The sequence below is a fragment of the Boleophthalmus pectinirostris genome, unplaced genomic scaffold (assembly GCF_026225935.1).
Source record: "Boleophthalmus pectinirostris isolate CB_2022bp ecotype Guang Dong unplaced genomic scaffold, ASM2622593v1 HiC_scaffold_3, whole genome shotgun sequence".
NCBI lineage: Eukaryota > Metazoa > Chordata > Actinopteri > Gobiiformes > Gobiidae > Boleophthalmus > Boleophthalmus pectinirostris.
The window spans coordinates 20,604,129-20,618,104 of record NW_026571299.1 but is presented as its reverse complement, the minus strand read 5'-3'; the positions used below and the strand labels follow the sequence as shown (position 1 = coordinate 20,618,104).

Sequence of the window (13,976 nt, the reverse complement as noted above, 5' to 3'; positions counted from 1 at the left end):
AAAGAGCACGATGGCTAAAACTGTCTCTAAAAATCCCCCATAAAAACCTGCTGAAGGGCCCTTTGCATTGTCAACCCTGTGATTGTAGGGTCAACTACTCTGGTCATGGGACTGAAGCATATGACCAGGAAGGTTCCTAAGCTAGCCTAAAGCAGTCTTAATCCCTCAAATCTACCAAGTCAAGTCAGTCACCCACAATAAAAGGCCTTAGTAATTGTAAAACTATAAACACTACATGGATATTATTCTACACAAAAGAAACTTAATGACCAGTTGGTACAACTATGCAAAACATTTGAACAGCGCAATCTTCAGTACTTTGTCAATAACAAAACCCACACCACCTTTACACATCTTTATACTGCTATACTCTCTAGAGTTGTATAATGCCAAGTCATCATGACTTCAATGTCTGCACAGAACACTTGGTTACAGGTACACTTAAAATCAGACTATTCAATTTTTGGAGTTGTAAGAAAGACGTTTGGTGTGCATGTAAACATAGCCAATGTTTAGCTCATGCAACAATAAAGAGCACTTACTTAGGGTTGACTTTGACCCCAGCCTTGTCCAGACCAATCTTGTCAGTGCATGCGTCTCGACCCACAGCTATCAAGACCTTTAAGAAATTTTTTTTTAGATTTGAGTATGAAAAAAAATACTTCATGTACAAAATGATTAGTTATTGCACTTGACTTCAGTGTGCAACACTTTGAGAGGCAGTAATAATTTATATACCACTGCCAGGCTAGAATTAGACAATAGAATTTCATATGCATAGAACAAAACTCTTTATACATGTAGTTTTGACCTAGTTACTCTGTTTTCAGTCCATATTTATCAGTCTTCTCTTAAATGAATGAATGCTTCTCGGAAAAAGAATCTTCCTCTTTTAACATGTATCACAAATTTAAATCGCAAGGCAAATTGCAAGTAGACTTTATTCCAAAATTGTCCTGCTGTACCACCAACCACTCACTTATCCGCTACATCAATATGTGGGTAACACGAGCAGAACAGGTGAAGTGTCTTGTCTGCGAATACTACAGTACACACAAGTCAGAGCGAGCAAATTTTGGGCTGGTGGATGACTGTCAGTGCTTGAGAATGCCTGATCTTTGACTGACCAGCCAGTCTCTTCTACATTCTGTTGGAATCCAGAAGGGACTGGAGCCAGACAAAGGGTGAAACTTCTTTGTCCTGTCAATTACGCCCTCTGAAATCGGGGAGACAGGATATGGCTCCAGATCCACTCATCTTCATAAAGTCTTTCAAGCATGTGGTTCTGGCTGGTCAACCCGATCTTATCTGATATCATGAGCTTTATACAAATACAAAGCTGAACAGGGTTGGGTGCTTGCTTGGAATACAAAAGGGTAGATAGGGAAATGGTAGTGGTGCAGTGGTAAGAGCACAAATCAGCACACATGGTTATTCTTGAGTATCTTGCTTCCAGTGTGTGCAATGGTGTATGAATGAGTGTTTGTTTGCAGTAAAACAAACTAGTTAGCCTATGCTTCCAGTCTGGTGTGTTGAATGTATGTTGTTTGCTCATGAACATGCACAGTTCCAACCCAATACCAGTGTGGGTACTTTTGCTTTCTACTGATGGCTGGTGAAAGATATGGAGGGTGTTAAATGTCATTACATACGGTGTTATATTCTCCCTCGATGATCTCTTCCGTCTCTGTGGACTTCGCTGTCACCTTCAGCCTGCCGGGAGTGCCTGCTTCCAGCTCCTCAATCTGACACACACAGGTGCAGCCGTGTCAATGAGACATTACCAGTGTAGTGTTTGAGAGTTTAATGTTCTGAGATGCCATTATAGAAAGATAGCTCAACACAAAAGTTCGTTAATCCATAAACCATGCCACTAATTTCCTATACATTTAAGTCGTTTTTTAATGAATGTAGTTACTCATGTGTCATGTGTGTCAGTGTAATGAGAAATAAACTGAGATTGGTTTAATAAGATAGTGCATTAGTAGGTTGTTTTAGACTATAGGGTGAATTTTAGATTTTATGTGAGTTTACCATAGTCTTATCCACCAGAACACCAAAGTCAAGCCACACACATCACAGACATATTGCATAATTTTGCTGCCTCTTGTTGAGTTGGAGCTAGGGTTTAGATTTTCAATCTAAGCTTGAGTCATATGGTGAGATTTTATATTAAACAAAAAGGACAGTCATAAATGCTCCACCCTTGGGTGGTTGGGCTGATTTTTTTTTTTACACTGGATCTAACTCTGAAGCCTCTTCAGTGTCTATAAATATTAAGCTATGCATTAACAGTTGTATGAAAAATCTGTTACACTGAAATATTATGTGTTATTAATAACCAAAATAACAGTGTGCAAAAAAGTTAACAACTCATCTCTCAGAGGACAACAATCTTATGTCTGGACTTATGTAAACCAGTTTGAATTCATTTGCATTTAAATGTAGTGCAATTTAGCAAATACATTTTTTTTTAAATAATGAAAAGTGAGTACCTTTGTTGGGACATATTTGCGGAGGAACTTCACTCCATGTTCCTCCATGTACTCTCCAGCACGGTTGGCCATGTCTTGGTCAAATCCTCTGAGCAATATGGACCTCACCATTACTGTAACATCAAGGCCCAAACCAGCCAGAAAACCTCCACACTCCAGTGCCACATAGGAGGCCCCAATCACTAGGGTTTTCCCCGGGCAGTACGGCAGGTAGAAGAGGTCATCACTGTAGAGAAGATGGACAGCAGCCACAATCAAATAGAAAGTTATTAAATTATTACTTAATAGTATTAAATTCCTTGAGGGCAATTGAGAGAATTGTTGTCTGCAAGAACCCAAGATCATAAAAATAATTACTACATACTCAAAGCCCAACACTGCACTCACCTGGTAATACAGCACTCCTTGTCTCCAGGGATACCAAGATAGCGGGGCCTCTCCCCGGTTGCCAACACAAACTTGGCAGAAGTGTAAAAGGTCTCCTTCCCCCGCTTGTTTGTTGCCTGTTGAAAAGCAATCCACGTATTAAAATAAACATTTTAAATCCTAGATATTTACAGATGAATTACTGACGTGATATTTTACGCATTTTAGCAGTACCTTAATTTTGTGTGGTTCAACAAACTCTGCATATGCATTGACATAGTTGACCTTTTTGTCCCTCAGTGACACCCTGTAGCCCCAGTTTAATGAGCCAATGTAGTCATTCACTGCACTTCTCATAGTGTCCCAGTTGTGTTTCACTAAAAAAGGGTCACATTAGCAAGCAAACTATACCACAAACCCATTTTGAGACCATTACAGTACCCTCTTATGTCCTCACCTGTCTCATCAAACTCCCAGCCAAACTTGCGAGCATCTTGCATAGCCGTCGCCAGCAGAGCTGTTTGGTGCATCAGTTTTTTGGGAATGCAACCCACATTAACACATGTGCCACCAAGACCTGTGAACAAAAGCAAACTACATTAGATAATAACTTTAGACACCAAAACCATAAGGTTTACAGGTATCTTACCCCATGTTGTTCCTTTTGGTGTGGGGACAACATAGTCTAATACCATTACTTTCTTCCCAAGCATAGCAGCTTCCTAACGAACAAACCAAAAATGACAATCACAAGATTGCAAATGTGTACACAACACTTATAAAGTAGTAGACATTGAACAGTCCATAATATGAGACTGCACATAATTTTGTACCTTTGAACACGCCAGTCCTCCAGACCCTCCTCCGATCACAATCAAGTCGTAGTCATACGTTTCACTTTCTGCACTGAGGAGCTGTTGTAAGCTGCCATCCATATGGGCCTGAAAATGTATGCAAGGTAAATAATGCAACAAGAGATGACCACAGACTATGACTCAAGACTAGACTACACATTCTACTGACATATCTTAAAATCAAAGCATTTATTATTATTTTTTTTACATTAAATATATTTTAGACAGCAAACAGTAAATCAACTTCATACCAAAAAGAGACAACATGAAAAGAAAAAAAAAGTCATAAATAGGATTTCCTGCCTGCATTGTTTTATCACAGCCGCCAAGGTGAGTCTTGTTGATAAAGACATTAGGAACTGTTCTTTGTCCAGTCATTTCAAGCAGCATTTCCTGATAGGTAGTCCCATCCTCTAAAAAAAGGACAATATACCATAACTCAGAAAACAAGAACCTAACTGAAGTGAGGAGTCAAAATTATTTACAAATTTAGACACTGCATTTAACTGTTAAAAAACACACTAGTGTTGCAACTTGCACAAAAGAGGAAATTTGTCAGCTTGCTATACATCTGCAAATACAAGGTGAACTTAACAGTTAGGAGGACTTAGCATTAATCATTCAGGACATAACGTTAAATAATAAAATGTAGAGCACTCAGTTCAAAGAAGATAAAACAGCAGACTGTCAGGCAGCATCAGTCTTCACGGAGTGACTCAGCATTTTTCATTTGCCCCCAGTACTTGAGTAAATAAAGGCACATGAGACACGAAAGGCAACGAAAATAACATTTGGAATATAACCTCAATAATACACCTAGTTGCAGAGAGACAAAATACCCCCGTGTAAGGATTAACAAATGTGCCCACAATAGCATCTGTAATTGGCGATATATACGCTAGGTTATGTTATATACATATCACATGTAGGCAACTATGGCCAACTGTTTTAATTTTGAGTAGAGTTCGATAATCCATCCCATTCTTCATAATGAACAGTTTAAAAATAATTTCTCAGTCCTTACCAATTTGATCCAATTCTACCACATTGCATTTCACTTGGAGCTCCTTGAAAAGGTCTTTTACCTGGACAAACAAAATATCAACGTTTAAACTCAACCCACTGCTCAAAGATTAAGACGTGGATGAAAACAATAGGCCATGTTAAAATATTAGAAAGTAGTATTTGGGAAAACAGGCCGAGGCAAGCATTAAGAGCCTGGAGAGGACAAGTGTTTCCGACAGACCCGGTTAACTAGGCCTCTTCCCCAAAGAACAAGGTCTTACCTTGATACAATAAGGACAGTAGCTTTTACTGAACACCACCACTTGATTGGAGTCAATAAGTTGCTGTATCCGAGTCTTAAGCTCAGTTTTACCGCTGTCATTTTCAACGGGCGGCATTTTGTAAGTATTTCCGTTTAAGCCTGCGCCGGGGCAAGCTCAAAAGACGCAAAACGCAACTTGAGTAAAACACACGCCTTTGCGATCCACACCGGCCCGTCTACACAGGCCAGAAAGCGGTTAAAACGTGCTTTTGCCCCCCGGTCCCTCGACCAAGAGTTACTTAACCAAGAATGAACTCCGTGATGTCCTCAGCTCCACTCTCACGACTCGAACCGCGCCAAATGTCTTTTCCTATTTGTAGCGCTGCTGCTGTGGGTGCGCTTGATATGAAGCTCCTACAGCACCACCGTGCGCAGCGGCGTAGCAGTGTTTGATGGGATGTTCCCGCCCACGCAACCACTCTGATGCAGAAAACAAATGCACTACCAAAAAACGTCATCTTTTGTTCATTTCCATAGAAGTTCATTTCATATAAAATCTTTTTTTTAAATTAAATATTTCACTTTACACATGAACTTGCATCTCATACAAATAGGCAAATACAAAGGACACCAATAACTGTTAAACTGTTAAAGACAGTGGAAATAAATACATATACATACTAACTTAATATACATACAATGACCACCATTCTACAGTTTTACAGTATAAGGTCGGATGGTTTTAATGTACAATTACATTTCTTTGTAAAATACGTTGAATGCTGTTTTTTGTTAGCAGCTTTACATATATGTATAAAGTACTTACTAGCCATAATAATTACAAGTTTGTTTGTATTTTTGCCTAGATGGGTCGCAATCAAAAAAGTCTTTCCAAAATGCTGTAAATGAGTTCCAGATGAGATCTTATTACACAACTGTCATTAAGATCTTTTGTATTGCATCATCACTGCAGTTTCATAACTTTTTTTTAACCCCCTTTCCTGTCCGTGTATAATTTATACATTTACACAGTAACTCAACATCTCTATTATCACAAAGGCAATTTAAAAGGTTGCTAATTCCACGATTTCATAATGTATGGACAAACAACATCAGTCTGTTGGCGCCATCTGCTGGAGAAAAACTAAAACGTCAAACATAAACTTTTTTTTTTTTTTTTTTTTTTTAAATTCAGTTATTATTCGTCGTGACGAGAAGCGTTGATAAAAAGATCAACTGAATTGTTAGGAATCTAAATAGTGCGCGGCTGTTAATACATTTTACTTCATCTCATCTTTTTGCACTAATCTTAAATAATTTTAACGTGATCTTATTTTTACTGAAAAATATATTTAATCAAGTTCCTGGACCGTAAAAAAAAGAGTTAATGTACTTTCTTGAGAAGAGCCCGTATCCTTTCCTAACAGCATCTACCATCTCCCCATGAGGTCACTACTGCTGAATCAGACGCTCGTCACTTCGTCTTGCAATCTGCACGCATATTTTTCAGGTGAGTGTGTTTTCGGGTGAAGGCGAGCCCCGTAGTGACAGTAGTCAGCAGTTTAGGTGTTGCAACTGTATTATCTCATCTTAGGAGAGGCCGGGGGCATTAATTCCTCCTACAAGTTTGAACAAGACCAGTGCCCATTACGAAAACCATGCGGATTTACTAAGCAGCTGACTCGATCCCCGTTTAGTTGCTCCACCTCCACCTCCCAGAACTAAACTGATCTGTGAATCCGCTAGTCAAGCAGTTTCTCAAGAAGAGGAAGCGGGGAGGCAGGCAAGCGTGTACTGAGAGAGACTAAAAGAAAAGTTACCATGGCTGACAATAAAATGGGACCAAATCTCCAGGCTGGGGCAGGAATTTTCGCGAGGCGGGTCCAGAAATCCCTAAACAGAGCTCAAGAAAAGGTAAGACACGGTTTTTATGTGTGGATTGTTGAAATGTTGAAACTACAAGCTTTTACTTTTAAACTATCATAGTCAGCAAAATTCCATTCAAGTTGATCTTACAAAAATAATAGTGACATTTGACAAAGATAGGCCTACTTAACTCTTGATCTGCCTGTCTATGGGGTTCCCTGTTGAAATAGATGATGGCCAAGTTTATTATTTACCAGCAGGTCTAGAATATGTTTGTGCTTTATTGATTGGCTATCCATCATTAACCATACATCCAAGTGACTCTCAGATATTATTGACTTTAAGTAACACAGCAAGTTAAATGATAAAACAGGCGTTAGTTTCTTTGCAATAAGCAGCGTTTTACTGTATGTAGCTGAATGTGAACAAAGCTGCCACTTCCTGTCTCCACTTCCCCTCCAAAACCTTACACCTTCTCAGTCATTTTGTGGTTGCATGATGTTGTTGCACCACCTGAAATCTGTCTAGGTGGATGTAAGCTATTTTTAATCATGCTACTTTAGAAAATGTTGCAAAATACAGTTTACTAATGTTGGAAATGCTACTATCTGTTTTTAAGTTGGTGACATCAAAACATCTGCATGCGGTGAACTTAAAAAATTTAGTCTCTATTCAGTCCATTTATGCACTGCAAGAAGACATGTAGTGACTCACATTCGACATCTAGCCTATAATTTGCAACAGAGTCACTCAGTTACATTTAGCAGGTGGAACATTTCCTCAAGTTTTAACTCTTAAGATATTTTAAGTTATTTTCCAAATAAGGTGCTGACATTTTATCTTCTGCAGGTTCTTCAGAAACTGGGTAAAACAATGGAGACCAAGGATGAACATTTTGAGTTATGCTCCCAGAACCTCAACAAGCAACAGGTGGGAGTTACAACATTGACCTCCTCCCACACACTGCAGTACAACTTTGAGACGGGCTGACACTGGGTAGAAACTGCAAAACAAAGCAACACATTGTCACAGATGATGATTGCCACAAAGTTTTCATTTTGAACTAGTGTAGCTCAAAATGCATTGATGCATTTTTGTTTGCATATCTGACAAATCCAAAATCTAATGTTATAATATTGGTGTTTACTATCTGACACACTCTGGGCTTAAGCTTTGGCTAGTGCATGTAAGGTAAGGATATGCAGAATATGAGTCGATTGTCCCATGATTTCAGTGTTCATCATCATCAGGTCTGCACACACTGGGCTTTGTTTTCCTGCTTCATTTATGTCATGATGCCAGCACACAAGTTCAGACAATCAGGTTGGCCTTGAAAACAGGAAATACTTGATACAGATGCAGCCTTGAAACATCTATCAAACAAAACATGCACAAGTGTGTCTTTATTTGCATATGTATGATAACTAATGGGGTTATATTGTGTATAATTAAATACTAATGTATGTTGATGTTTTTATGTGTCAAACCAGACACAAACATATTTCAACACGAACATCAAAACGGGAAGGAAACCCCTTGCTGACAAGGAGTGGAAAAAAAAAACAAAAAAAAAAACACTTTCACTTCACCGCTGTGACCACATCACATCACATCACACAAATCAAGCTTTAAAATTTGGTTGATTATGTGGTACTTACATTTTTGTGTACCACTGTAACTCATATTATAACATTTATGTTGTTTTCAGATGGATGGAGTCAGGTTGTTCAAAGATGTTAAGGCCTATTACTCAGCTGTGAAAGGTTAGTATGACCTTTAAACTTTATGACTCAAAACTAAACAGAGCAATAAGTCACTCTGATTTATTGCTAAATATTTTTTACTCTATATACAAGGCAACCCTCAAATGAAAACTGCTGACCAAGCAATTTGACTTTTAATTCCTTGAAAACACTCTCCTGCACCATCTGTTGTCAGCTGTTTCCCTTTCAGAAAGCCAGTGTTATTTTGGCATTTGGCTTTGGGTGTAGCAGCTGTAGCTCAATGCCTTTACAGGGAGCTCTGTGTGGTATTCACTATTGTCATAATTTAACTTTTAACAATATCCTGCACATTTTTCTAGCTGTACATGAAACTTCAAAGAGGCTGTCCCAGACTTTAAGAGACGTCTATGAACCAGACTGGGATGGATTGGAAGACCTTGCTGTCATTACTGATGTATGTATACAATGTGTACTACAGCATAGATTTTGATAGTGGTGGAACGTAATGAAGTAAAAGTAATAAAGTCCTGCCCTTAAGTATAAATTGTAGTTATCTGCACTTTACTTGAGTAGATGTTAAAGTGGATACATTTTACTTTTTCTTCACTACATTTGAGAGCAGGTATTGATACTTTCTATTCCACTATATATTTTTGTCTTGACTGAAAAGTATTTTTTATTATTGTTTGAGACCTGCTGAAAAGCCAGAGGGTTTATTTTAACACACTCATAATTTGAGCAAACCAAAATGTAAAAAGAAATACAGCTAGGAAAAAAATCTATTCAGTTGCTTCTGTTGAGCAAAATTCAGCACAAGTCTGTATCAAAATCACTGCATTTGAACCTTTACTAGAAGCTAGAATTTGTGTGACATACTTTTATTTTTTACTCTTTAAGTACATTTTTAAACAGATACTTTTTCAGGAAAAAATCTACTGATCTAGTATTTTTTTGCTCCGTTATCTGTACTTTTACTTAAGTAACAAAACTGAGTACTTCTTCCACCACTGGACTTAGATAGTGGAAAAAATTATAGATTTATTGGCAAGAACTGTATCTTATTTGTATGTTGTATGCTTTTTGTAGAGCGAAGACTTACTGTGGAATGATTTTGAGGAGAAAATAAATGACCAGCTTGTCCGCACTATGGAGAACTACACAAGTCAGTTTCCGGAGGTTAAGGTAACTTAATTCTTAATCTTTTCCTCTTTTCCATACAAATGCTGTATTATTAAATGATAAGTATAATTTAAGGAAAGAGTTGCCAAACGCTGTCGTAAATTAGTGGACTATGATTCTGCTCGCCATCATTTGGAAGCTCTTCAAAGTGCAAAGAAGAAGGATGATACCAAAATCTCAAAGGTAGTAGTACACATTTTCCCCAAACAATAATTATGATACAGTGGTTTTAAGACTTGATGTGTTTTAGGCTGAAGAAGAGTTCAATAAAGCCCAAAGTGTTTTTGAGGAGATCAATAATGAGCTGAGAGAAGAGCTACCAGGACTCTATCAGAGGTATGGCTGTAATCTATAATTAAAATGTTTAAATTAAATGTGGCAAAATATGAAACAAATTATAATGTGATTGTTGTCTTGAAGATATGCAAACTGCAAAATGCTGCAAAAAGAGTTGCATCAAAATAAAAGTGATATTCTTACAATTAGACAAACTTTATTGAACCACAAGGGACGTTACTTGGACACAGTAGCTCACACATCACAATATAATATAATAACAAAGAGTAAAAAATATAAATAGTAATAGTAAATTCAAAATAAGTAGCATAAATTAAAAAAAAAAAGTCAGTTTTCCAAGAGCTACTGTGTTCTGTTGCCACTCTCAGGCGCTCAGGTCATGTCACTACATATTTTTCAAACAAGGATATTAAGTGATAATTCTGCCCATTTGCTGGTCATTTTACAGTTTTTTCACACTTGATACCTCAACCAATACATTTAAAGTCATGTATTTTTGTTTGCTTACCAACAGCCAAATGCATTATTGTATCATTATTGTTATTCAAATATATTGAAAACTCAAAACTCAAATCAATTATCATGTGTCCCAATCCTGCCCAAAAAACAAACCAAAACAAAAAAACTAATCAAAAATCTTATGTTTACCTGTACAGTCGGATTGGTTGCTATGTGACCATCTTCCAAAATATATCCAACCTCAGAGATGTCTTCTACAAAGAAATGAGTGTGGTAAGAGACAACACGTGTGAATTTAATCCCAAATGTGAATTAATTAACATATTTCTTGATTTGCAGCTAAACCGTGACTTGTACAATGTTATGAAAAAACTTGAGACCCAGCATTCAGGCAAAGCTTTTATTGTGAAGGGCCTGAACAGGTAAGTCAGATGAAGTTTTGTGAAGTTTATTGCTAACTAAATGTCATGCTCACTTCTCTTGTAATCTCAGCGCGGCAAGCAAGTCAAAGAAGAAAAGATCACTGGTTATCTCCAACCCCATTCCTTGTAACACTGCATTCCCAGCTGACCACGTGTCCATCCATTCAAACGGTGCCGATGGATCTTCCACCTCCAGCCAGCAGTCTGAAAGTGTCACAGAGGAGCAGGGAAAAGACAGCGGTTCTTCAACTAAAGACATGAACTCCTCAGACTCAGACCTCAGCTCCACTGGCAGCAATACGCCTCAAAGACAGTCCATGTGTGATCATGAGGACAGTGACAACAGCAGTGGGAATCATTCTATAACAGAGGCTGAAACTGGTCCAGAATCGGAGCTCTCCACCAGTCAACCACATGATCAACCACATGATCAACCACATGATCAACCACATGATCAACCACATGATCAATCACATGATCAATCACATGATCAATCACATGATCAATCACATGATCAACCACATGATCAACCACATGATCAACCACATGATCAATCACATGATCAATCACATGACACAGAGGAAGAAGCACCTACAACTCAGGAATTGAGTGAAGAGGCACCCGCTCCGTCTATGGATGGTAGTGATGCACAGAGTCTTTCTGAAGACAATGGTAGCGACGTGCCAATGGAGGAGGTCAAACCCAAACCAGCCCCAGTTCCAGCCCCACGCCTGTCCTTTCGCAGGGCAGAGAGGCACCCAGCAAACCCAGAAATGCAGGAGCAGCTAGAGCAAAAAGACTCCCCAAATCCTCCAGACTTTTTGTACAAGGTAACTGCTTGTTATTTTACAGCAAATGTTTATGAGTGGTACAGATATTCCTCTCATTAAAGGTGCACTGTGTAACTTTTGTGGTGGAGAGTCTGTTGCCAGTTTGTCTCCATTTATTTCCATGGTAACATGAAAGTAACACCACCAGACAATGCTACAAGTAAGATCTGTGGAGATGTTACCCTGCTCACACATGCCGTATTTTCCGCACCATAGGGCGCGCTCATAAGCCTCCAACCCCATCAAAAAATGACTGCGCGCCCCACAATCCAGAGCGCCTTATACACGAATCCACTCGGGTGTCCCAGCACGTTTTCAGTAAACTACAAAGCACGCAAACACACACGAAGCAGACAGCGACTGCACAGCGAAAAACACCCACAGCCACACTCATCATTCCATGCCGATGAGGAATGGAACGGAGGAACGAACTAAAAAAGTGAGTGCAATGTGCCACTCCTAGCCACAACTGAACAACTGAGTCACTGCGAACACACCAACAATCCAGCGGTCCCAGACAGCACCCTCCCTACACACCACAATTGAACAAAGCCCAGAGTCACCGTGAACGTGCCAAACAAAGTTCAACTCACCCTTAGTAACTGTTGTGTTTCGTTTAAAGTCTGGTGTGTTTTATTTGTGAAAAAAGTTTGAAAATAGACCACTCTGACAGGTGTGCCTTATAATCCAGAGCGCCCTTTAGTGCAGAAAATACGGTATATGAATGCCCCCCCCCAAAACAAAACAAACAAAAAAACACCCCAAACTGATTTAAGATTAAGTTTAATGTGCAACACTATGGAACATTCAAGGTAAAACAATTACACAGTGCACCTTTTAGCATGAAGTTAGAGTATAGTTTTTGCATGGCTCTCTTTCATACGTCACTGCTTCACTAATGGACTAATGAACTAATGTTGTGGTGTAGATTTGCATTGCTTTTAATTTTCATGCACTGAGGAAATGGTGCTCATGGTGTTAATAAATTCTTGTAACCAGGCAGTGGCACTAGAGAGCCATGCAGCAAGTGAAGATGGCCTGCTCCAGTTTGAAGAGGGAGATTTCATTCTGGTGCTGTCTGGCTCTCAAGAGGTTTGCTTTTTATATTGGATTTTTTTCCTGAAGTAGTTTTCCTGAACTTTAAACAGTGTTTCATTGCACACTATCTCTGCTAACACTATTACAACCTCCTCTACCATCACTACCCATAATGTAATGTCTGCATTATTGATCATTACTAAATATAAAATTTGTTTTGCTAGTTTGCTGTGTCACAGAAAAACACATGCCCTTAACAATGACATTTGCCCCTCTTTACAGGAAGGCCTTCTGAGGGGGATCCGGGAGGAGAGCTGGCTTCAGCACAGAGATGTAGAGAGTCACTCAGGCGTTGTCTCAGAAAAACTCCTAAAGCCTGTACAGAGTGAATAGATGCACTGCTTATATATGTTCTTCAGAAACTCGCAGACAAGAGCAAGAAGAGCAAGAATGGTTTTAAGGAAACAGGACTGGGGAGACATCTTTTTTTTTTTAAATTAAAGCTTGTTGAACAAATGTCAAAGAACAATTTATTTGAAATACTGTGAAGCAGTTTTTATAAACCTTTATATGCAATGTATAATAAAGTTGTATGATTTTTCTTCTGGTATTGTGTCAGATAACTGTGATTCCTGCATTTGTTCTAACTAAGCACCATTTAGCCTATAATACATGTATTAGGCTATTGGTGAATTTGGATATTATTTAAAACTCCTACGTTATAAAACAAGAATGTCGTCCAGCTTGCCAAGTATGGAAATAGTGTGTGCGTAAATCTTGGTGGTAGAGGCAATTTAGCCGCGTTGCTTTTGTCAGTCTACCACAGGGCTGCTGTGGCCATAATAACATCGTCCCACCACCCAGGGTGGAGTGAATAAATAATGTGTCATGAATTGTTTTGTCCTGTCATGAAATCCAGGCTTTCATGGCAGGACAAAATCCGAGTCACGTAATGAATCACATGAAAGAGATATAAACTTCTTGTCCTGATTTAAAACTGCCTCCAAATGCATCATCTGAAGCTCAGGTCAAATCTGACTGTGTTTTTGCATGTTTCCTCTCCTTTTGGACATGTTCACACTGGTCGCACTGACAGTCTGGAGCAGACAACCTCTTTCGTGGGAGAGCGGGACATGGGGGGGAGTCAGCTACTGGGGGTGGAGTTTATGGACGATTTGA

At 38.8% G+C, this 13,976-nt stretch overlaps 2 protein-coding genes across 3 annotated transcripts; one reads left to right on the top strand and one right to left on the bottom strand.

Moving 5' to 3' along the window:
• Positions 1–463: 463 nt before the first annotated feature.
• On the bottom strand, positions 464–5,352 carry txnrd3 (thioredoxin reductase 3). The gene is made up of 11 exons (XM_055160606.1): positions 5,002–5,352; positions 4,740–4,800; positions 4,019–4,128; positions 3,695–3,802; positions 3,511–3,583; positions 3,319–3,438; positions 3,096–3,238; positions 2,883–2,998; positions 2,496–2,721; positions 1,653–1,745; positions 464–619 (listed from the first exon to the last, which is right to left on the bottom strand). The coding sequence occupies exons 1-11, from the start codon at positions 5,116–5,118 to the stop codon at positions 539–541; spliced, it is 1,248 nt and encodes a 415-aa protein (XP_055016581.1). The 5' UTR covers positions 5,119–5,352; the 3' UTR covers positions 464–538.
• Positions 5,353–6,763: 1,411 nt separating this feature from the next.
• Positions 6,764–13,405, top strand: bin2b (bridging integrator 2b). Of its 2 annotated transcripts, XM_020930979.2 has the most exons (12): positions 6,764–6,896; positions 7,698–7,778; positions 8,557–8,611; positions 8,932–9,026; positions 9,659–9,754; positions 9,827–9,934; positions 10,002–10,087; positions 10,705–10,780; positions 10,847–10,929; positions 11,000–11,759; positions 12,759–12,851; positions 13,080–13,405. In XM_020930979.2, exons 1-12 carry the CDS (start codon positions 6,804–6,806, stop codon positions 13,188–13,190), a joined length of 1,737 nt encoding a protein of 578 aa, XP_020786638.2. In that variant the 5' UTR covers positions 6,764–6,803; the 3' UTR covers positions 13,191–13,405. The 2 variants fall into 2 exon arrangements, with proteins under 2 accessions (XP_020786638.2, XP_055016576.1); XM_055160601.1 differs by lacking the exon at positions 12,759–12,851.
• Positions 13,406–13,976: the final 571 nt, after the last annotated feature.

What these genes read in the sequence shown, in the direction of transcription:
- txnrd3 (XM_055160606.1), bottom strand. Translation starts at nt 5,118, where the DNA reads ATGCCGCCCGTTGAAAATGACAGCGGTAAAACTGAGCTTAAGACTCGG. An exon ending in ACTGTCCTTATTGTATCAAG is followed by an intron (nt 4,801 to 5,001) that starts GTAAGACCTTGT and finishes TTGTTTGTCCAG; the next exon opens with GTAAAAGACCTTTTCAAGGA. An exon ending in TCGAGGGAGAATATAACACC is followed by an intron (nt 620 to 1,652) that starts GTATGTAATGAC and finishes AATTTCTTAAAG; the next exon opens with GTCTTGATAGCTGTGGGTCG.
- bin2b (XM_020930979.2), top strand. Translation starts at nt 6,804, where the DNA reads ATGGCTGACAATAAAATGGGACCAAATCTCCAGGCTGGGGCAGGAATT. An exon ending in TAAACAGAGCTCAAGAAAAG is followed by an intron (nt 6,897 to 7,697) that starts GTAAGACACGGT and finishes TATCTTCTGCAG; the next exon opens with GTTCTTCAGAAACTGGGTAA. An exon ending in AGAACCTCAACAAGCAACAG is followed by an intron (nt 7,779 to 8,556) that starts GTGGGAGTTACA and finishes TGTTGTTTTCAG; the next exon opens with ATGGATGGAGTCAGGTTGTT.